This window comes from Ambystoma mexicanum, chromosome 6q (genome assembly GCF_040938575.1).
Source record: "Ambystoma mexicanum isolate Mex_15411 chromosome 6q, UKY_AmexF1_1, whole genome shotgun sequence".
In the NCBI taxonomy this organism is placed as follows: domain Eukaryota; kingdom Metazoa; phylum Chordata; class Amphibia; order Caudata; family Ambystomatidae; genus Ambystoma; species Ambystoma mexicanum.
This window is the reverse complement of record NC_090937.1, coordinates 1,035,037,188-1,035,060,533: the sequence shown is the minus strand read 5'-3', so window position 1 is coordinate 1,035,060,533 and position 23,346 is coordinate 1,035,037,188. Positions and strand designations below refer to the sequence as shown.

Below are 23,346 nucleotides of genomic sequence, written 5' to 3'. Positions count from 1 at the left end.
TTCGCCTGTTCAGATAACTGATTAATCTAAGCTTTTTCAGCAGAGGAAGTGTTCAATAAGCTATTCCTGAGAATGAATCTCTTCCACGATGTATGCATCTCTCTTGGCTATTCTTCGGATTGCATGCTCTGCCTTAAATCATTGAGGGGTTTTACATTTTTCTGGGAAATTGTTTCCTCTCTGCTGGAAAGGGTGCAGCAAATCCATCTTCCCCGGCCCCCTTTTTTTTTTTTTTATTTTAAACATATCGCTTATTTTTTTAAACCAGATGAGTCCTTCCACTTAGTAGTCTTTTCTTCTTATGCGTCTCTTGACAGCCTGTATGTACTTGTCCTTTTTTCACCAGTTTAGAAAACCAGCTGCCTTCAGAGGTCTGTGGTCCTAATCTATAATCCACTCAGCTAACTCATTTTTATTTCACTTGCCACATTACCTACCTTGTTGAATGGGAGCTGCTAAGACTACGTTGGCCATAATGAACTCACGTAATGCATATTCTTCCAAGATTGGCTGCGCTGGTCCTGGATTCATTTGTCCATGTTCACTAATCTTCTGAGGAGTAGACTCTACATATATCTTTGAGATGTTGGTGCCGTCACGCTTGTGATTCTGGACTTTCAATATTGTGGGGAGAGTGAGGTTGTCTGTTTATTGACCATTTTGACCACAACAGTGCATTACTGCAACAAGAGTAAGCGGTGCGCGTGATTCCTCTTTGCTAGAATGTAGCAAATGTAGACTTGCTATTGTCTTGCAGCTTACCCACCAAATGAATCTGCTCACTGCCTTCCTGGATGGTTAACAGATATGAAAACTGCCGCCAAGATCAGATTCACTAGTATGAGTTAAACAAATCTGGGTTTTAAGCAGTGGGTTGACACCAACGTGATCTTAATGCAACCTGTAGAAACTGAAAGTTCATGCTATCCTGCTGTAGGTGCTCCCCCAAACGCATACATCCCACCTCCTAAGGCACATTGATAGAGGATGACCTGATTTTCAGCCGGGGCACCTCAAATGTGTATGCAGATTCGCCTGCTCCCTCATCCACAACCCAGACTCTGCTTATTCTACAGCATGGTGTCTGCATGGATTCACATGCTTATGAATAATCGCTGTCATCCGGCTGGAAATCCTCAGTAAAAGAAAAAAAGTTTCACTTTCACTTTAAAACTGTATTTCTCCTCTCAACCAATCACTGTCCTCGGGGTCCTACTGCCCTCATTTAATGACATTCCCCTCCCTAAGCCCCGCCTCTGGCAGCAATCTTCAGATTTGTACTGCACTCTCCTGTGTTGGGAGTCCTCAATTTGCTCTCAGAGCTATTTTTCTTTTTTTAAACCATTTTTATTTTCAGTTTAGAGTTACAAACATGAACACCAAGTGTCTTCACTGTGACAATGCATTTCCAAATAAGTTTTCGCATGGGCATTATATCCCTCTACATTCTGCTCAATATTGCAACCTTCTCTTCATGCAGCATATGCGCGCGCCTCTGTTTCATCCACCCCTTCTCTGTCTAAGTACTGGGCCTATTTACACTAGCTAGGTACACTTTCTGTGTTCTCTGCGTTAAACATTGTCGGTTCGTTCCATGCTTCCACTTCTTCGCTTCCCTCGTGCATCCCCTTTTGCAGCGCTCTGTGCCACACTACCATCTCTGCCAATGAACAGCTTTTTAGGTCTGCCCACCCAAGCCTCTATCCTGGGTCCCTCAGCTGATTTCCAGGCCATTGCTATCCTGCTCTTGGCAAGATTGCAGATCAGGTCCTTCATTTTGGATAGGTGAGTAGCCCGCCTCCCTCCCCTCGGGAACATTCCCAGCAGACAAAACTCAGGGGGCCATGCTTGCACAGGATCCCTCCTTTTTTCGCCCTTTCAGATGCATTCTACTAGAATCTGACTATTACCGTGCATGTCCAGAACATGTGCATCTGGGGCAGACCTGTTCGGTGTCTCTATATATGCTTGACATTCTATGTGGTTTTAGGTATGCCCTGTGTGTTATGTATGTCTGGGTGAGTTTAAATCTGGTGTTTCTGGAGACTTTCTTGGAATACAGCAGCACTCTTTGCCATTCAGTGTATGTGAAGGCCCTCTCCACGTCACGTTCCCACTGTCTGCGCACTTCCAGATTGCAGGCCCCCATCCCTTCCACTAGTTGGTCATAAATCCTGGACACCATGTGTCCCCCCCTGATACGTCATATAAGGTGTCCAGTGTTGCGTTGGCCTCTTTCCCTGTGCCCAGCCATCTCTTAGCTATTCTGCCCGTTATCCTCAAGAACTGTCCCTTGTGTATCCCATGTTCTCTCTCCAGGGTCAGGAATTCCTGCATCTTGCCATCCTCAATGAGGTCACCCACCGTTGCTATCCCTTTTGTCTCCCAATGCTTCCTAATCTGTTTCACTATACCATGTTGTGTTCATATGATCCTTGCTTTGGGAATGCTTCCCGAGTACAGGTCTGGGGTTCCACGGAGTCTTCAAGCGCTTTTCCACCGGTCCCGACCTAATCTCAGTAACCCGGAGGGTCTAGGTAACTCCAAATCCCTCACCCATAGTACTTTTAGGTAGTTGTGTTTTAGCATTGGCTGTAGTAGCTGGGTGTCTAGTGTCTCCGAGCCAATTTGTTACAAACTGCAGTTGCCCGGCCAGATAGTACAGCTCAAAGTTGGGCACTCTCATTCCACCATTGCTGTAGTCACTTTGTAGCGTGCTTAGGGCCATTCTGTTTCTCCCCTTTCCCCAAAGAAATCTATGTGTCAACCCATCTAGCCACCTGAAGTATCTCCTGGGTATGGCGTAAGGCAGGTTAATGAAGCGGTACAGGAAGCGCGGGAGTGCCACCATTTTCAAGAATGCTGCTCTGCCCAGTACTCGGAGGGGTAGTTTCTCCCAGAACCTCATGGATCTTTCCACCCCCTCAAAGACTCTGCGTATTGTTCGTGTGTGCAGAGGCTGGGTCGTGCCACAGGTCCATCCCCAGGTATCTAAAGTATTTCCCTGTCCATCTCAGCCCCAGGTTTGGCAATTGCTAGTTCTGTCTCCACAGCGGGAACAGGCTAGATTTCTTCCGGTTTATCCGGATACCCGATGGCCTGGCAAACTGGTCTATTATGTGCGGTAGGTTATCCTCGGGTTGTCTGACAATACAGTAGCATGTTGTCAGCGTAGAGGGGACACTGTGTGCGCCACCCCATCTATTTCTATTCCAGCTTCCATGTATTGTGTTCTCAGGAATGCCGCCTGCGGGTCCAAGGCCAGAATGTATAGCATTGGTGACAGCTGACATCCCTGCTGAGTGCCTTTTTCTTACGTCCCATGCCCCAGAAATCTGTTTCCCCTGTTTGCACCCTCGTCCTGGGTGCCATGTACATTAGCCTCATCCATTTGATAATCGTGTTGCCCATCCCAAATCTCTCCAGGGTCCATAGTAGCCAGTCCCACCTGACCGAGTCAAAAGCCTTGACCGCATCCAGGGAGGCCACTGCGCAGTCTCTGCCCAGGTGGTTTGTGCGATCTATCACGTGGTGCAGTCTCCAGAGGTTCCATGAGGTGCAACGCCCGGAACACCCAGTTTGGTCTTCGTGGATCAGGCTCCCTATCACTCTTGTCTGTTGGCCAGTATTGCCGCTAAGATTTTACTGTCCTGATTTATCATGGATAGTGGCCTGTAAGATCCACAGTCCTGCAGTGTCTTCCCTGGTTTAAGTATGGGCACTTTAATGGATTCTCTGAGGCTGCTGGGCAGAACCCCCACCTCATATGCCTCTGTGAGAACTTCCAGGAGTTTTGGCGCCAGCACCTCTGTGTATGTCTTATAATATTCTCTGGGTAGGCCGTCTGGCCCCAGTGTCTTAGTGCTCGGGAGTATGGCTATCACTTCCCTAATTTCCTCAAGTGTGAGAGGTGCATCCAGTGCTGCCACCTGTTCACTCCCCGGCCGTGGCATATCTATTTGGCTCAGTTCATCCTTTATGTCCATGTCATTGCCTTTCTCATCTCTTGTATACAGGGCCTCATAGTATCTAGAGAATATATTGTTTATTTCCCTTTGCGTCCTGGCCCCCTTCCCGTCTTAGTCCATAATGCTATTCATCATATCCCTTGGTTCCTCTGGCTTGTATAGCCAGGCTAGTAGTCTCCCAGGCTGATCACCTTCCACATGTATGTTCCGGGTGTACTTCGCATAGTCCAGTTTCCCCAATCTTTCCCAGTCTGCTATGCCTTTTTGTCGCAATTCCATTAGTCCCCCTTCCCCCTCTTTCCTTCCACTAGCATACTTTCATCCTTTACTATGTTCCTTTCCATACTCTCCAGGGATCTCTGTATGTCTGTTCTTAGGCCACCCCTTATTCCTATCGCCTCTCCTCTCATGAAGACTTTGAAAGCTTCCCATAGTGTTACTGTTTTCTCTACACTTCTCGTATTGGTCTTGAAATATTCTATTTTATCGCTCAGGTGGTTCCTGAAGCTGTCTTCTAGCAGGACTTCAGCTTTTAATTTCCAGGTGGGTATTGGCGCTCTCTGCACCATCACATGCTAATTTGCTTTGAGTGGGGTGTGGTCTGACAGTACCCTGGCCTTATACTCTATATCTGCAAACTCACCCAGAATCTCTGCTCCCTAAAAATAGTCTATTCCAGTTTACGTGCCATGTGGGGCTGAATAGTGTGAATATCCTGCACCCCTCTGTGCCTTTCTCTCCAGACATCCACTAACTGTAGATGTTCCAGCAGAGCTCTGTGTCCTAGTCAGGAGTGCCAGCTTCTTGTGTTTCTCGTCCGATCTATCTCGTTTGGGGTTTAGTGTGCAATTAGTTGCCACCCCATACCCACATCGCTTGTCTATATGTGGCTAGTTTCAGGTATAGTGACCTAAAGAACGATGTTGTCATTATGTATGTATTCTATTTTTCTATATTTAAGTGTTTTTTATAATTTAATCTTAATAAAATTGAGAATTTATGTTTGAGATAATTTTGTGGCCTAACTGCTGATAGGTTCTATCTACCTCTTCTAATGTTTTGTGTACACAACTCCCACCGTAAGGTAGAGATCACTTGGCAGTGATTAGGGTGGGATTCCCTAGGTAAATTTAGTGAGTCGTGGTTTGGGGCATATGTGTTTACAAGGCTTACTTTGATGTTTTCTAGTATACCATGCACCACCACCAGACTTCCCTCATCGTTCGTGAGGTCCAGCAGTTGGAAAGGGACCGTGGGATCCACCCACACCAGGACCCTCTATCATATACTGAAAACGTTGAACCATACAGTTTCCTTCCCCGTTTCCTGGCAATCACAGCCTGCTTTTCTGCTGCGAGGTGTTTCCTGTAGCATCGCCATTTATATCCCTTTCCTTCTCAAGTATGCATGTACCCGTAATCTCTATGTAGTAGTTCAGTCCCCTGACATTCCAGGTGACTACCCACAGACGGCCATTAACTTTCATCTCGAACAATCGTGTAAGGCTGCATCCTTTCCACCACCCAATCCTCCCATTCACCCATCCTTCTTCCCTTTATAATTGCTCTCTGTACTGCATGTTGGTTTCTCATTGTCCATGCTTCCTTTGCATCCTTTAAAATTCAGTTTAGACCAGAAGTAACCTCCCCAACCCAGATATGTTGACCGTTTGTCCAGGTCATTTGCCCGCCCCCAACTCCCCAAAACTACAAAAACCAACTGCCAACAATAACCTTCATGAACTGTGGATAACTTGCTTAGGTGCATACCTTGTGCTCTGGCGCAGCCGCTTCTCCTGCCTCCCCTCCCGTCCCCCTCCCTAGGGTGGCGTTCAGCATCTCCATGCCTCCCATAGGCATCTTTGTCCTAAATGGGGGAGTTCTATTGCCGCCTGTGGAGGCCGTCATCTGGATGCTGGTGGTGTAGCCCCACATCGCCGGCGTTGGGCTTGCGCCTTCAGTGTATCAGATGTCATTTGTGTCTGTCCATTGTACTGATAGCTTCTTGATCTCCTTCACTGTGCTAAGAGACTTACGCCTCAGTGTCTATCATTGTTCCTACCCCGCAGTTGTGGTAGTCCTGGTTCGTCCATCCACAAGTGTGCCTCCTGCATGTTCTCAAAGAAGTGCGATCTGCCGTTATGTAGGACTTTTAACTTGGCCAGTTATATTAACATGCATCGTAGATTGGCCTGCCTTAGTCTCTCTTTAGTCATTCCAAACATTGCTCTTTGCTCTTGCACCTGGGCCGTGTAGTCTGGGTAGATTGCCAGTTTGGAGGAGTTTCACATGATCGTGCCTCCTTCTCTCGATGGTCGGTATTCTTTCTCGGTCCTTAAAGTTCGTAATTTTCGCTATTACAGGCCTCGGGGGTGCTCCGGGCAGTGGTCTTCCAGCCCGGCGATCTGTTGCTCTTTCAACTGTGAATCCTTGGGTCAGCGTGCCAGGCCCTATCTCCTGCAGCAAGGGGATTTCCACGTAGCTCGTCATATCTTTGCCTTCCTCTCCTTTTGGGAGGCCCAGTATTCTGATGTTTGTTCTGGCTCTCCCCTCCCATGTTAGTGTCTGCACTCTCTCCAATACCTCCGCCTTATAGGTTTGTGTATTGGCTACGTTGTTAGTGTTCTCATACACGCTCTTCTGCTGTGCCCATCCGATCTGCTAACTCGCTGACGTCATGATGCAATAGCCGCACATCCACTATCAGTGTCTATCTTATGCTCTAGTGCTGTTTTCAGTGCTTCTTTTTTGCCCAAAATCGGGCTGCTTTCTTGCGGCTGACCTGTGGTTTTCCTGTGCTACTGCTGCTAGCTGAGTGTGGGGACGCTTTTTGTCTCCTTTCCAGGCGTATGCTTCCATAATCATTTGCTTGCCTTAGTTCTTTCGTTCCTTGTCCGACATTTGGGATGTTGCTCCCATGGCCTGCAGAGCTATGTGGGTGTTCAGCGCCTCCAGCGCACCTTGGTGATGCCTCCTTAATGCAGGATTTCGGTGCCCCTAGGGGAGGATTATCCCATCTGGGCCACTGGCTATTTTGTGAGCGGGTCCCTTTTTGGTAGGGTATTAGTATACCAGCCTTGACTAGGTCATCCACTCCTCTACCCCCGCCTGTACCTCGCCTCTGCACTTTTCCACGCCATGTCTTGGGGTCTGCGCCCTGTGTCTAATGACTCTTGCTGCCTCTCGGGGCTCGGCCAGTCTACCAAGCACAGCCAAGCACAGCCGCCCCCACCAGTGCTGGCGCACTGCCTCAGGCTAGTGTGTGCGTGTTCAGTCTTGTGCTCCTGCACCTCGCTGTAGGGGCAGTCATTGTTCTCTATGGTGTTCGCCCTTTCTCCGTGACTGTTCCTCCTCAGGGTGTGTTGCTCTCCTTGACCCGTTCTTGCAGCCTGTCCCTCACTACGCGGGCCCATTTCCGCCTCCGCTTTTGGTTGGCTGCTCTCTCCAACCACACAGGTCGTGCCACTCAGGCCGCCCACCCCGTTGCAGTGCGCTCACCTCCCTTGCGCTGACTGCTTCTCGCTGGTCTCCGCCTCAGTGTGCCCTTTCTGCAGTCTGCTCGGGGGTTCCCGATGCTTTCCTGTCTCAGCTTTCGTTCATGCTGCACGTCAGCGGATTCTCCTCCATCTATCAGGTGGCATCTCGGGCCAATCTTCTCTGCTTCCGCCTTACCACAGCCGCAAGCAGCTAGAGTACCTGCTATGCCGGTCACCATCTTGGTTTCGGCATGCTTCAATTTTTGGAGCGCTGTAGCTTCTCCGATCCTCCAGCGTTTGTACTGGGCCTTTCCAGGGACGCTCTTCCGGTTATGAGAGACTGTTTTATTGGCCGAATCGGACAACACCAAGGATCACTTACAGTAATCCGGCGGGAGCTCGCTTTCCTTGCTGCCTCACCCCATAGCAGCAAGCCATCCCTGTCCCCCCTGCTCTCTGAGCTATTTTGTACTTTTATTCTCCTGGTTTTTCACGGAAAAGTTATATTTTTGTTACATCAGAGCCTGTGTGCTGCTATCTTCATTGGCCGGCAATAGGGATCAGTTGTCAGTGAAGTTGCGCGCCCCTCAAAGGCGATTGTTCGTCAAAGTTTCTGGAAGGCCGTTTTGGGCCTACTTTGCACCCTCTGACCATGACGGAGGAGAAGGAGGCCCTGGCATCGTGCTTCTCAAAGAATGTCTTCCACCCTGGCCAAGTTACGGGAGAAAACGGAGGAACAGAAGGCCTCACAGGCTCATCGGGTGCAGTCGAAGACTCAGTCGACTGCTTCGTCGACATCCTCTGGGGAGACCACTATGGTGGGTGGTACCACCTTGATAAAGGTGGTCCTAACAGCTCAGAGTATCCCAGCCTCCCAGGCGCGAGATGACCATTGAGGCAGTGGCGAAGGCTGTGGGTACCCTTGGGGTGGGGGGGGGGTGCACCGGTTCTGCTCCTGGTACACTCCCCTCAGGAGGGAAAAGGGGGACAAGTGGGCCCCAAAGCAGCTCTCCCAAGGTTTACATTCAGCCAATGGCAATGGACATCTCCTCCATGGACAATGACCAAGCATCCGTCCACACAGTCTTCGAGGACGACGAAGGTGCAGGGCCTAGCACTCAATCATTCCCTCTTCAGCCGAGGGACATATTCATGGACATCCTGTCAACTCTCCACACCCTAGTGATGGAGATTCAGCAGAGGTTGCCTGTCGTTGCCTGTCGTTCTGTAGGCCCCTGATCAGCCTCCCCACAAGAAGTGTCACCCGATGCCGCCGCATAAGCCTCCTCCACCACGTCTGGACCCGACTTGACCAGCGGACCCGAATACGCACACCGACACTGGTACGGAGATGGCCACAGAAACTGACGAGGATGTGGACAGAATCGCCGCACCTGGATACCCCTCATAGAGGCTCTTCACCAGACTAGGTGGGATCACTCCACTCGATCTCCAAGGTCTTCAAGCTGTTCCAGCTGGTGCCCGAGGAAACCAAAAAGGAGGGCTTCCTATATCAGCGACGGGAGTCCAAGAGGAAGACTATCCTGGCTGAACCCTTTCTGGACGACATTTGGGAGGAAGTCCTGGCCCTCATGAAGAACCCATGCACGGCTCCAACCAAACAGGACAGGTTGTAGAAGAAATACAGGGTGCAGGACTACGCCCCCAAGTGTTTGAGGTCACAACCATCGCTGGACTCAGTAGGCCGGCGGCCGAAAAAACATTCAGCCTACCCGGCATCCGCATAATCAGTCCCTCCAGACAATAAGGGGAAGAAGATAGAGGACTCTTCCGCGTGGCATCCACACGGCTGCCTCCACGATCAAAGCAGCTAATGCTCTGGCTATCTTGTCCCGATATGACCGGGTGCTTTGGTACAAGCTGGGCCCTATCCTGGAATTCCTTCCAGACAAGAAATCGGAGGTTCTCGCCCTCTTCAGTGGCACTAGAAATTGCCGACTTGGGCTTCCGGCAGATGGGAAAAGGTGTCTGCCTTTGGGAGGGATGGTTGAAGGCCTCAAACCTTTGCCAAGACTTTCATGCAAAGGTGCTGGAGATGCCGTTCGACGGCCAAATGTTTGGGAAGGCGGTCGACAAATCTCTTCAAGCCATGAAGATGGACACAGAGACTGCACGTTCCCATGGCACTCTGCAGCAGCATCACTCTCGTCTTTTCGCTCCTCCAGGGGGAAATCTATCAGATCATTCAAGGGATAATCCATGTCGTACAGTCAACCTCCCCGATCCTCCACGCAGGGAGCCTACAGGGGTCACTGCCAGTACTACAGTAGAGGTCAGCATCTGTTACCCACAGGGCAGGGCGCTGGTGCCCAAGCATGCCTGAACTGGCCAAGACGTTGGGACCCCACTCGTGAATCCCGGTGGGAGGCGGGCTGACTGGGTCCGTCAGCAAGTGGAAGAAGATGACCACAGACAGATGGGTGCTGGACGCTCTCGCCCAGGGACACACCTTGGAGTTCCAATGCAGGTGCCCTCATATTGCACCGGTTCCCTGTCGGGCGCAGCACATCCCTCAGCTCCTAGAAGAACTGCAAGCCATGTTACGGAAAGGGGCAAAAGAGCTTGTTCCCCAACGGCTCTGGGGTTCCGGACTCTATTCCTGATACTTTCTGGTCAGAAAGAAGACTGGGGGTTGGAGACACATCCTAGACCTATGCTGTCTGAAAAAGTACCTGAAGTCCCAAAAATTCAGGATGGTCAAGTTGCAGCATGTGCTCGGCCAACTGGAGGAATGGGATTTCTTGATGTCCGTGGACCTAGAGAATGTGTACTTCCATGTCCCCATTCACAGGCAAAATCGAAAGTTCCTATGGTTCGTGGTAAAAGGCCAACACTACCAGTTCAAGGCCCTATCATTCGACTTAGTCGGTCCCAAGAGTCTTTACAGAATGCCTGGCCCCAGTAGCAGCCCACCTGCGTCTGCAGGACATACACGTAGGCCCATACCTGGGTGATTAGCTGCTATGCGCCCGTTACTGGGAACTGGCTGCTGAGCACACAAAGGAGATTGTCCGGTTACTGACAGACCTGACAGGTACTCTGTAAACTATCCAAAGTCCTGCTTAACGCCATCGTGCTGTTCCTCACCACCAGATTAAACACAGTGGCTTGCCTGGTGTTACCCTCTGAGGAGAGACTACCAGCCGTTTAAGGGAAGGTGCAGAGACTGTCTTATGCGAAGACAGCCACGGTTCATTCCATTAAGTCCTTGCTGGGCATGTCGTCCTGTGTCTACCTCGTCTGTCTCTGCAGGTCGCAGATGTGACCCCTACAGGAATTCTTGGATGCAGGTTGGATACAAGAGTACAGGGGTTTTGCAGACGAGAGCCCTCTACGAGGAGTTTGGGTGGGCGATAGTGGTAGTGGGTGCGCCCAGGGGACAGGATTTCAAGCCCCGCCATACCAGGAGACTGTCACCACGGACGCTTCTCTGGAAGGTTGGGGGGCTCACACTGGACGTCTACACACTAGCGGTCTGACTTCCAGAAGAGAAGGATCTGTACATCAACATCCTGGAGCTTACGGGCAGTGTTCTGGGCCATCAAGTCTTTCCTACCGTCTGTGAAGGGCAAGGTGGTAAGGTTCTTCATGGACAACACCACCACCATGTTCTACATCAGGAAGCAAGGGGGCACTCGATCCTCAGCACTCCAAGGAAGCTCTGGGATTGTGGTACTGGGCCACTGGACAGGGGATGTTCCTCATCCCACTTCACCGGCAGGCGCCAAGAACACCATTGCAGACTCCCTCAGTAGCGAACTGCACGTCTGCCATGAGTTGGAACTTCGTCAGTATCGGGTGGACCATCTGTTCGTCAAATGAGGGGCAGAACCCCGATCGATCTTTTAGCCACGGCGGCAAACTCCAAATGCCAGATGTTTGCCAGCATATTTCACCAACCGAGGAGCTTGGGGGGGGGGGGCGTGTTCTCCTTCCCATGGGATGATCTGTTTCTGTACGATATTTTCCCTCAGTTCCTCTCCTGCTATGTGTGATCAACACACTCTGTCAGTGCAGGATGATACTCATTGCCCTGGCGTGGCAGAGGCAGATTTGGTATCTGGACCTACTCAGCTTGTCTGCATCGCCTCCAGTCAAGTTGGTGGTACTTCTGGACTCTCTCACCATGAGGGAGGAGCAATCCTTCATCGCGACACAGGATTCATGAACCTGAAGGCATGGCTTCTTCAGCCTTAGCATTTGGGGGTTATGAGCTGCCAGCGGACTGCAGAGAGGTCCTCGCCAAAGCCAGGGCATTGTCGACACTAAAGTGCTATGGCCATAAGTGGTAGCGTTTTTCTACGTGGTGCCGGTCGCAGAAGATTACCCCACTGAGGGTCACGGCCCCACAGATTCTTCCATGCTTGCTTTCCTTGGCAAAAGCTGGTCTTACTCACGCGTCCATCAAGTTACACCTAGAGACCATCTCGCGCTACTCCAGATCCCTGGGAAGATCCTCGTTGTGGTCCCACAGGCTTGTAAAAGTTTTTTTAGAGGCTTTTTTGAACTTTCCCGCTGATGAATGCAGCTGCCCGAGCATGGGAACTCCAGGCAGTCCTGACAAGACTTATGGGAGCACCCTTCGAACCTATGCATCAAGCCCTACTCCAGTTTCTTTCATGGAAGACCGCATTCCTCGTGGCCATCACCTTAGCCAGATGAGTGTGTGCGATCCAGGCCCTGTCCAGCAAGCAGCCGTATCTGACTTTCCACAAATCGAGGGTGGTGCTGCGTACGCACCCCTTTCATGTTCAGTTGGAATTCCACCTCACCAAGCCTTTGGCGTTTTCTTCCTGAAACTTTTGTTGACGGCAAAGAGGACCTTGCATTCGCTGGATGGTTTCTTGTGCCTTGAAGTTCTACGTGGCATGCACAGAGTTTTCGGAAGACTTCTCAATTGTTTGAACTTTGGACTTGTGAATAATGGGAAGGCCTTGTCCAAGGCTTCCATCTCAAGATGGCTCTCCAGCTGTATCATGCACTGTCATCGGTTGGCTAACGGGCCTCTGTCGGGACACCCAAGAGCACACTCCACCAGATCGATAGCTGGGACAACAGCATTCCTGTCTGTACTCCTGCTCAACATCTGCAGGGCTGCACCGTGGAGGTCCACGCATACCTTCCCAAGGTTCTACTGCGTCGACATGGATTGCAGAGGAGTCGAGAGTTGGCCAGGCAGTGCTACGCAACCGGTTTGCTTGAGGTGAGTCTGTTCCAGGCATAACGTTGGATTAACTCTGAGCCTTGCAACCTCCTCTGGTTGTGTAATGTGTACTGCTGTGTATTTGTTATTCATGAGCATGTGAATCCATGCCATACCCCATGACGGAGAAGGTTTAAGTTACTTACCTGTAACCATTGTTCTCTAGCATGGGTCTGACATGGATTCACATGAATACCCTCCCTCCCGGCCTCTCTGCTGCTCTTCTTGGTCATACTGCCACTTTACATGCTTACCAAATCTGAAGATGGCTGCCAGAGGTGGGCTTGGGGAGAGGAGTCATTGAATCGGGCAGTATGACCCAGAGGACACTGATTGGTTTAGAGGAGCAATTATATTTTATTTCTGTCACGCTCGTACACAAGTGTTTCAGAAGTACAGTTTGTAACTGAAACTGGATTTTCTTTTACCGAGGATTCCTAGCGTTGCGACAGGGAATATTCATGAGCATGTGAACCCATGCCAGACCCATGCTGTAGAACAATAGTTATAGGTAAGTAACTTAAACCTTCATCTTGTTTCATACTGGGCAAAGCAAATGTTAAAGATCCATTCTTTGTAATGTTTTCTTAGATATGAGCTTGTCATGCACACCTTCATAATTAGTTATATTTTATATGTATATTGTGTATAGTAGATTCATTTGTGGTGTTCTTGTAGCGGAGCATTGGAAGTGATTCTCAAGGCAGAGCAACAGCTGCTAACAATAAACGACAGCTTGGAGAAAGCAAAAAGGCATTCAACATTCTTCCACACCAGATTAATACCAACAAGGCCAAAGATGCAGCCAAAGCTCAACCCAAAAAGGAAGCTTCAGAATCTTCTCAGTGTAAAGATTTCTTTGCATCGGTATTAACTAAAGATGCTGTGCCAAATTTTCAAGTCTCTGTTGAAGAAGATGGGAGAGGCGAACCTGCAGTAGATAGTAGCCAGGTATGTTAGAATGTGTTCAGACTTGCCATGGATATTCGTATTCTATATGATCAACATGTGTTTATAAGTTATTACTTTCTTACTCTAAAGCTTTGTTTTTACTGTGTTAACATTTTGAGCAGTATTTTATGCATGCAGTGCTGTATGAAATGGTCTCTATAGTCTTGCTGGAGGAGTTCCTCGGCATAACACAGCCCTTGAGTTTCTGCCTATGTATGTATATTATGGAATTTGCTTAGATCACATGCTATGAATACGCTGACATCTAGTGGTAGCTGCGGAGTATTACAGTTTTTGTTTTTGAAACTAGAAAAGGGACATCGACAGGGCGTGCCAGTGTGACGTCTGCTGTACCCATTGTCCTTTATGCGTCGAGGTCCCTCAGATTGTTTTTTTTTCTGCCATCATAGTCGGACGCATATCGCAGTTACTTCTTAGCTGACGCCATTATTTAGAAAAAGTTTCATTCTAGTATTTCTTTCAGTCCTTTCGATATCAGCTCACTGCAAGATCTTCGGCGACTGATTGCAGGATGAATTTTCATTCACCAGCGACAGCCACCCCGTCTCGACGATCCTCTATCTACGGCCTCTGAAGGCCCACCGGACCTCTGCCCTGCACAGTAGGGAGAGCGGGGCGGTTCTTATTCTATTCTTGTTAAGAGAATGCATATTCCGCTTTTCTCCTAACTATTTTGCCAGGCTTCCACCATCATACATCATGGAAAACACACCTTTTTAAATGTTGCCCTTCCTGTAATAGGAAGTACCCCTGGAAAGACTTGAACCGGGTGTGCAATCTTTGTCTTCCGCAGGGATCACGCCGTGGGACAGTGCAAGTCGTGCAAATTGTTCAGGCCTAAAACCCTAAAGGACCGTAAAACGAAACGCTGGGCCCACCACGCCATGCAGACTGAGGCCGCCATGGATGCTGAGGGAGCCTCCAGCGACGGCAGCATCAATGTCTTAAGTGACGACAAGGGCGATCGGGATCCATCAGAGTACCATGTGCGAGCCCCGAACCCCACCAGGCAGGCCAGCGGTCCTGCTACGGGGATGTCACCCGGCGGCTCAAGCACTACTAAGTCTCATCACACTAAGCACACCTCCCACTGACGATAAAGTCAGTTTCAAATACTGCATCTAAACCTACAAAGTCCTAAGGCGCTGACGACTGGGCGTCGAAAGTCATGTCGACGACCTCCAAAAAAGACACACAGAGCTCGAAAATGAGTGAGTTAATCAAACACATTCCAGGCCTGAACATCAAAAGACCACAAATCTTCCACTTCCCAGATGGAAAAAGTCCAAACTACTAGAAGCAGGGATTTCCACTACCCCACCAGGCACTCTTTCAGGGGCTATGTACCATAAGAGATCCCCTGTCCCAGAGCCCGCATTTACACCTGCTACTCCCTCTAGTACCAAAAGACCACCCCGAGGTCTTCCCAAATATTCAGGGAACCCCACAGAGCGGTGCTGCAGTCATTCAGCCCACCGCCAGAAGAGCCCACCTAGACACCATGCAGGCTAACAACTTGCATCGCGACCTAGGGCAAGATACTTACCATACCACACAAGCCTCACAAGACCCTGGCACATACACAGAGGACGACGGGGACACAATGGACTTGGACCAATATTATGACAACGATGAGGACGTATACGTCATCCAGTCCCTAGATCACTACGACCCAGCGGTGGCTGACTCCCCCCGGTAGACGACCAGTTAAAATATAATGACCTGCTCCTAAAGGCCTCAGAGCACTTCAGAATAGACACACAAGAAGCTCAAGTCGACAAAGACTTTGTTGGGGACATCCTTTTGGATAAATAAAATCAGCAACCCAATTGATCCCCTTTTTACAATCGGTACAGAGACAAATCCAACCCTTTCTTCTTACACCCAATTTAACACGGGCAGTCAACCCGTGCATCGAGAAGATGTTAAGACCAGCGCCATCGGACCCCTTCTACATCAGGGGGCAGTTAAAGCCTGACTCTTTAGTAGTTACTTCTAAAAGAAATAGGACGGGACCCCTCTAGCCTCTGCCGAAGCCCCTCCTGGCAAGGAGAGTAAGCAAATCTACACCCTGGGCAGGAAGGTAGCTTCCTCGGCAGCCTACCAAACCAGGATTGCTAATAACAATGTTATTAGCCAGTTATAATTGTCACACGTGGGATGAAATCGCTCAACAGATACTCGGTCCCAGAGCCGCTCAAAACACAGCTCTCGCTCCCCATCGCAGAGGGGAAACAAGGAGCCAATTGCATCCTCAAATAACTTGTACGCAGCGAACTATGCAGGGAGAATCGTGGCAGAAGGCACACGGATTAAGCGTCGCGCATGGCTACGCCAATCAGGCTTCAAACTAGAAACCCAGGCAACTCTTCTTAACATGCCCGTTGAACCCAATGCTTTGTTATGTAAAGCGGTGGAGAATGCTCTCAAGAGCGCGAAAGAGGAATAGGACACCCTCAAATCCGTAGGGCAGCTTACCAACAAACTCTTTGGGCAAAGAGGAGGCTCCAACTCTTGCTGTTTCAGAGGACAAAACTCCCAACGGGCCTCAAATTCCAATCAAGGTGGCCAAGGTTCATCCTGGAGTTCATCACATGGGCGCAGTCCTCACAACAGGGGTTTGAAAGAAGCCAAAGAAGGTCTCGAAGTAGGGGCATATCCTCCTCCTCAAGAGGGGGCTTAACCCTCCCTAAGCAATGACCACCCGCTACAGGGTCCCTCCCATGCCACTCCAGTAAGAGGTTGTATTTAACTTTGCCCACGCATGAAAGGGGATCACTTCGGACAAGTGGGTACTTTCCACCGTGGCAGGAGGATCCTGCATAGAACTGATCCAAACGCCAAACAACCACCTGCCAAGACAAAGGCAGTCTTCACGGGAAGAACGTATTCTGTTGGTAGAGGTGAAGGCGCTGCTTCTTAAGGACGCCATAGAAATCGTCCCGGCAAACCAGGCAAACAAGGGTGTTTATTCAATGTACTTCCTTGTGCCAAAAAAAGACTTAACAATGTGCCCTGTCCTAAAACTGTGCCCTGTAAACACCTATGTGAAGCCACAAAAATTCGGCATGACCACACTACAGGAGGTTATCCCACTGCTAAAGCAGGGGGAGTGCATGGCAACTTTGGATATGAAAGATGCATAATTTCATATTACATGTTCCCAGCGCACAGAAGGTTCTTGCGTTTTCAAAATGGCAAACCTGCACTACCAATTCAAAGTGCTACCCTTCGGCATAGCCTCCGCTCCAAGGGTATTCACCAAGGTACTAGCGGTAGTGGCACGCATCTACGCAGGGAATCACTCTGGACGACTGGGGAATCCCTCCAAATATGCAAGCAGTACATCCAGAGAACAATCTCCTGTTCCAATTGGGATTCTGAACGAGAAAAAAATTGTCTCGTTCCATGCAATACCAACTGTTCTTGGGGGCTGTCAGAAGATCTAGTCTTTCAATCAAACGAAAAAGTACAAAACATAATGCTGCAAATAAACCAAGTAACCGTACGCAAAGCAATGCGCTTGCTCAGGATGATGGCATTGTGCATTTACCTGGTTTCGCACGCACGGCTGCACATGCGTCCAATGCAAGAGTGTTTAGCGAAACAGTGGTCTCAGGCAAGCGGTCATTGGGATGATCTAGTGGTGATTTCGCTAACACTAGTTCAAGCGCTACGCTGGTGGACAAAGGAAAACCTGTTAAAGGGAAAACCTTTTCACAACCCGACAGTGCAAGCAGTTGTCACAACAGACATGTTACTCACCGGGTGAGGATCCCAACAGCGCATGGCCTGTGAACACAAATCGCAGCCCAAAATCACAAATCACAGCCCAAAATCACATAAACCTTTTGGAACTACTAGCAGTGCTCAAAGCTCTGCAAGCATTCAAAGTGCACCTGTCAGGTCAGTCAGTAAAAGCCTCACGGACAGCACCACTGCCATGTTTTACATAAACAATCAGGGGGGGCACACATTCCAAGTCTGTCCAGGATAGCACAAAACATTTGGAAGTGGGCACTTAAGCAGGGCATGTTCCTAACATCACAACATGTTCCAGGGGAACTCAATTCTCTGGCAGAATCATTAAGCAGAGATCCTCTACCTTGTTTGCCACAAGCCAAAACACCCAATGCCCAGACTTTGCATCCAGGTTTTTCCCCAGCAAAGGTCCAAGGGGAACACCCTTGGGATGAACTGGTCGGGCAAATGTGCCTATGCGTTTCCCCCTGACCCTGCTACTGAGTAGGTTGGTGACCAGAATGCACTAGGAACAAGTGACCCTCATCCTAGTTGCTCCTATGTGGCGAGACAACCTTGGTTTCCACATCTGCGCAAACTGGCAATGTGCGATCCAATCAAACTCCTGTGCCCAAACAACATGCTCACACAGCAATGGGGGGGAACAACGTTCCACCCACAACCTCAGTCTATGAACTTGGCAGCTTGGCTCCTGAAGTTATAGTTTGGCCATCTAAAACTACCTCATAGGTGTATGGACATCCTCAAGGAACCACGCAAACCAAATACCAGACAGTTATTTTTACAAATGGAAAGGATTTGTAATATGGTGCCAGTCAAAGAGTATAAACCTGATATAATGTACGCCATCACACATTCTCCACTACATGCTCCACTTACTAGACTCTGGCCTAGTATTCTACTCATTAAGGTTCACCTGGCAGCTCTATCCACGTACACCACTTCTCAAAGCAAGGTGTCCTGGTGGAAGTCCCTGGTCATTAAGGCATTTATGGAAGGAGTAAAGATACTCTACCCTCCCATTTCAAACCCGCCTGGAGTGTGGGACTTAAACGTGGTACTTGCAAAACTCGTGGGACCCCCCCCCCCTCTCTTTGAACCTATGCCTCTAAATCCAAACTTATATATAAGATGGCTTTTCTGGTGGCGATCACCTCCATAAGGAGAGTCGGCGAACTACAAGCTTTGTCAGTGCAAGACCCTTTCTTGGTTATCCACAAAGGCAAGTTGGTACTACGAACACACCCTATGTTTTCACCGAAGTTCATATCCAAGTTCCATGTCAACCAGTCCATCGAACTACCAGCTTTCTTTCAAAGCCCTTCAAGCTTAGCTGAGAAAAAAACTCCATACACTAGATGTAAGGAGGGCAGTCCTGTACTATGTAAACAAGACAAGACCGCTACGGGAAATGGACCAACTGTCTCCATAGCACCTGGCAGGGAAGGTGATAGCCTCTCAAAAACGCCATTTCCAAATGGATGGTGAAATGCATACAGCTCTGTTACACTCTATCAAATAAAACTCTGCCTTTCACACCAAGAGCTCACTCTACCAGGGGTACAGAAGCTACCTTGGCCTTTATTGCAAACGTCCCTCTAGACTCCATTTGCCAAGCAGCTACATGGAGCTCCATTCATACCTTTACTCAGCACAACTGCATTGACACACATTCTAAAGAAGATTTCACAAGTGGGACAAGCAGTGCTAAAACATCTATTTGCCGCTGTACTTTCTCACATCCCACCACCTTCTCCAGACAGTTCTTTCTAATCTATGCATATCATGTGATCTAAGCAGATTCCACAAACCTCGCAGGGATACGTTACTCACTGTAACCTTATTTCGAAGGGATTGTGTCCTCTGACGTATTCCTCATCTTTGATCATCTCCCAGCTTGCTGGCCTCGGAAACATTTTTCAGTAGAGGGCGCTGCGCGCCGAGGTCCTTCGGCAGCCTCCGTATCGGCGCCGACGTCATCACTCGTATAAATAGACTCCCGCAGCGTCCTTTGCTCAGTTCCCTTTTTCCGCGCTTCGTGGGGCCTCGGAATATCGTTGCTCAGTTCTTCAGTCAAATATACTTCATTATTCCTCGTGAATGCCGACTCCTACTCGATGGCTTCCTCACCCGAACTGATGACTCCACGGACCGGCTTAAAAAAATGTCGAGACTGTGGAAAGAAAATGTCGTTGACGGATCCTCACAGGATCGGTTTGTGGTGCCTGGGAATCGAGCACCATTGTTCGGAGTGCGAGGACTGCATGTCCATGACGGCGAAAGCCTTGAAGGAGCGTAAGGGGAAGCTCGAGAGAGGTAAGGCAGTTAAAACTTCTTCGAAAGTTTCCTCGGCGGTGTCGAGACATTGGTCTCCTCGCCATCACAAAAGACATTCTCGTTCTAGGTCTCGAAGCAGTTCCCATCACTCTTTTTCAGTCAAAAAAGAGACGTCGAAGATCCCCTTGCTTGTCTTCTTCCGTTTCCCCAAAAAGGGTCTCCTGCCCAACAAAACATAGCCCTCAGGCTGAGTGGGAGGAATTCAGGAAAAAGATGTTGAGCGTCTTTGAGAAAGCGGCCTCGGCCCCCTCGAAGACTGCTGAGGGTGATACCCTGGGTGAAGGACCCGAAAAATCAAAACGCAGCGAGTCGCAGCACCCGGCGAAAGAAGCCACTCGAGCGTCACAAACCCTTGAGTAAAGGCAAAGTCGCGTCTTCGACACCGTTGTCGAAGATCCCTTCGACGCATAGATCGGCGTCTTCGCCGTTATCGAAGAGTTCTTCGACGCACAGGTCAGTCGAGTCGACGCCGTCTTCGACGTTGACGCCGAGAAAGGACAAACCCACGCCCACCTCACAGCCAGTGACCATACCCAGAGCCTCGATCCCGAGAATGTCGTCGACCACCTCGAGTAGAATTCCGATACTCTCGAGTTCGAGGCCTCTACCACCTTTCTCGACGGCTTCGAAGCCTTCCACGTCGACGTTTTCTCAGCCAATCATGACGAATCTGGCCCCTTCTGCTCTGGAAGTGGGATTTATACCATTTTCAAGACCTGATCACTCAAGAGTCTTATCTATTTATGAAGAAGGGGAGGATTCGGATCAGGAAAGACATTTTGAGATGCAGGGATCTGCAACTCCTGTACCAGAGGGATTTACCTCTGAGGAAGGTAGGTTTAAAGGCCTCCAAGCTTCCTTACAGGAAGCTAGTGGGTTGGACACTTCCCCAGAAGTGGAATTTGCCAGACCAGACCCAGGGGAACATGCTGAAACCCCGTATAGAACCTTGATGGCAAGGATAATAGAGTTTATGGGGTGGTCCACACCCTCACCTGCTTTTCAGCAAGACGACCTCACAGACATCTTGGTCAAAGGTCCACAGGAGGATCCTGTGGTGCCATTTCATGCGTCATTACAAAGGAGAATATTGGCAAACTGGGAAACACCGGAGGTAATCCCGGCGGTTAACAAAAAATTATCAGCTAAATATAGGGCGTCTTCTGCTGACCCTGAATATTTATCCAAACACCCAACTCCGGAGAGTCTGGTTGTTCACGCAGCTACTTCACCAGGTAGTAAATCGGCTTACCCTACTGTTCCACAGGACAGGGATGATGAGAGATATGACTCTATGGCCAAAAAAGTGTTTTCGAAGGGATTGTGTTCTCCGACGTATTCCTTATCTTTGATAATTCGTCTCCAGCTTGCTGGCCTTGGACATTTTTTTTCTCTGTAGAGGGCGCTGCGCGTCGACGTCCGCCGAGCCGATGTCCCCCGACAGCCACCGTATCGGCGCCGACGTCACCATGCCCATAAATAGCCACGCGCGGCGTCCCTTGCTCAGTATCGTTTTTCCACGCTTTGTGGGGCCTCGGAATATCGTTGTTCAGTCAGATAAACCTCTTATATTTACTCGATAAAACCAACTCGTTCTCGATGGCTTCTTCATCCGAACCGGCGACTCCGCGGTCCGGCTTCAAAAAATGTCGAGACTGCGGAAAGAAAATGTCGATAATGGATCCTCACAGGATCTGCTTGTGGTGCTTGGGAGTCGAGCACCATTGTTCGGAGTGTGAGGACTACATGTCCATGACGGCGAAAGCCTTGAAGGAACGCAAGGGGAAGCTCGAGAGAGGCAAGTCAGTCAAAACCTCCTAGACAGTTTCTTCGGCCGAGGCATTGGTCTCCTCGCCATCGAAAGCATTCCCATTCTAGGTCTCGAAGTAGCTCCCACCACTCGTCGAGATCTAGACACTCAAAGAAGAGACGTCGAAGATCCCCTTCCTCGTCATCTGTTTCCCCAGAAAGGGTCTCCTGCCCCACAAAACACAGCTCTCAGGCTGAGTGGGAGGAATTCACGAAGAAAATGCTAAGCGCCTTCGAGAAAGCGGCCTCGACCCCCTCGAAGACAGCTGAGGGTGATACCCCGGGTGAAAAACCCAAAAAATTGCAACGCCGCGAGTCGTTGCACCTGGCGAAAGAGTCCACCCGAGAGTGCCATGGGCCATCGGGTAAGAAGGCACCATCTTCGCCGTCGTCGAAGATCCCTTCGATGCATGGATCGACGCCGTTGTCGAAGGGTTCTTCGACGCATGGGTCGATTGAATCGACGCCGATAAAAGAGAAAACCACAGCTACTTCACAGGCAACGGTTATACCAAGAGCCTCAGGCACGACGCCGAGAACGTCGTCGACATCCTAGAGTAGGATTCCGATCCTCTCGAGTTCTTCGAGGCCTCTTCCAGTTTTCTTGACGCCTTTCTCGGCACCTTCGAAGCCTTTCACATCGGCGTCGACGTTTTCTCGCTCAATAATGACGCGTTTCGCGCCTTCTGCCTTAGAAATGGGTTTTACACCATTTCCGAGGTCAGAGTACCCCGGATTATCTTCAATCTATGAAGAAGGGGAGGATTCTGACCAGGAAAGACCCTTCGCGTTGCAGAGGACCACACCACCTGTTTCAGAAGATTTTACCTCTGAGGAAAGAAGGTTGAAAGACCTACAGACATCATTACATGAGGCAAGTGGGCTGGACACTTCCCCAGAAGTGGAATTTGTCAAACCAGACCCAGGGGAACATGCCAAAACACCCTATAGAACCCTGATGGCAAGGATTATTGAATTCATGGGTTGGTCTGCGCCTTTACCTTTTTTTCAACAGGATGACCTTACTGACATACTAAACAAAGGTCCACAGGAGGATCCTGTGGTCCCCTTCCATGCAGCCTTTCAAAGGAAGTTTTCATCAAATTGGGAAACTCCTGAGGTTATCCCTGCAGTCAATACAAGATTGTCAGCCTAGTATAGGGTAGCTGCGGCTGACCCTGAATATTTATCAAAACACCCGACTCCAGAGAGCCTGGTGGTTCAAGCGGCAACTTCATCAAGCAGCAGATCCGCTTACCCTACTGTCCCACAGGATAGAGATGACAAAAGGTACGATTCTATGGCAAAAAAAGTATTTTCTGCTTGTAGTATGGCGTTGAAGTCCATCATCGCCACCTGTACGCTCGCCAGGTTCAGTCACACACTGTAGGAGTGTGCTTCATCAGCAGCTGACTGCATACCGGAAGGAGAGGAAAGGGAAGCCTTCCTTAACATTAAAGATGGCAAAGATGCCATGTGCGAATCTCTTCAAACTGGCATCGATTCCGCTGACGGCATCAGTAGGGCCATGGCGCCAAGTACTACAATCCGCAGGCATGCGTGGTTGCGAAAGTCTGGCTTTGCTCCAGATGTACAGGCCAGACTTCTGAATATGCCCTTTGACGGTTCTTCTTTATTCGGTAAAAAGGCTGATGACAGTCTGGAAAGGTTTCAAACATCTAAAGCAGTAGCAAAATCTTTAGGAGGCGCAATCCGCCAAACTCCTTTTCGCCCCTCAGGAACCTCTGGGAGAGAAAAGTCCTTTCGCTATTATTCCGCATTCGTGAAAGGCCGAGGAC

At 49.6% G+C, this 23,346-nt stretch overlaps 1 protein-coding gene across 5 annotated transcripts in view; it reads left to right on the top strand.

Moving 5' to 3' along the window:
* Positions 1-23,346, top strand: part of PCM1 (pericentriolar material 1) — a 2,166,942-nt gene that overhangs the window by 252,508 nt on the left and 1,891,088 nt on the right. For all 5 annotated transcript variants that reach the window (XM_069631563.1, XM_069631561.1, XM_069631564.1 and 2 more), the window contains exon 4: positions 13,346-13,618. In XM_069631563.1, the coding sequence (XP_069487664.1) occupies positions 13,346-13,618 (273 nt within the window). The remainder of the gene's footprint in view (positions 1-13,345; positions 13,619-23,346) is intronic.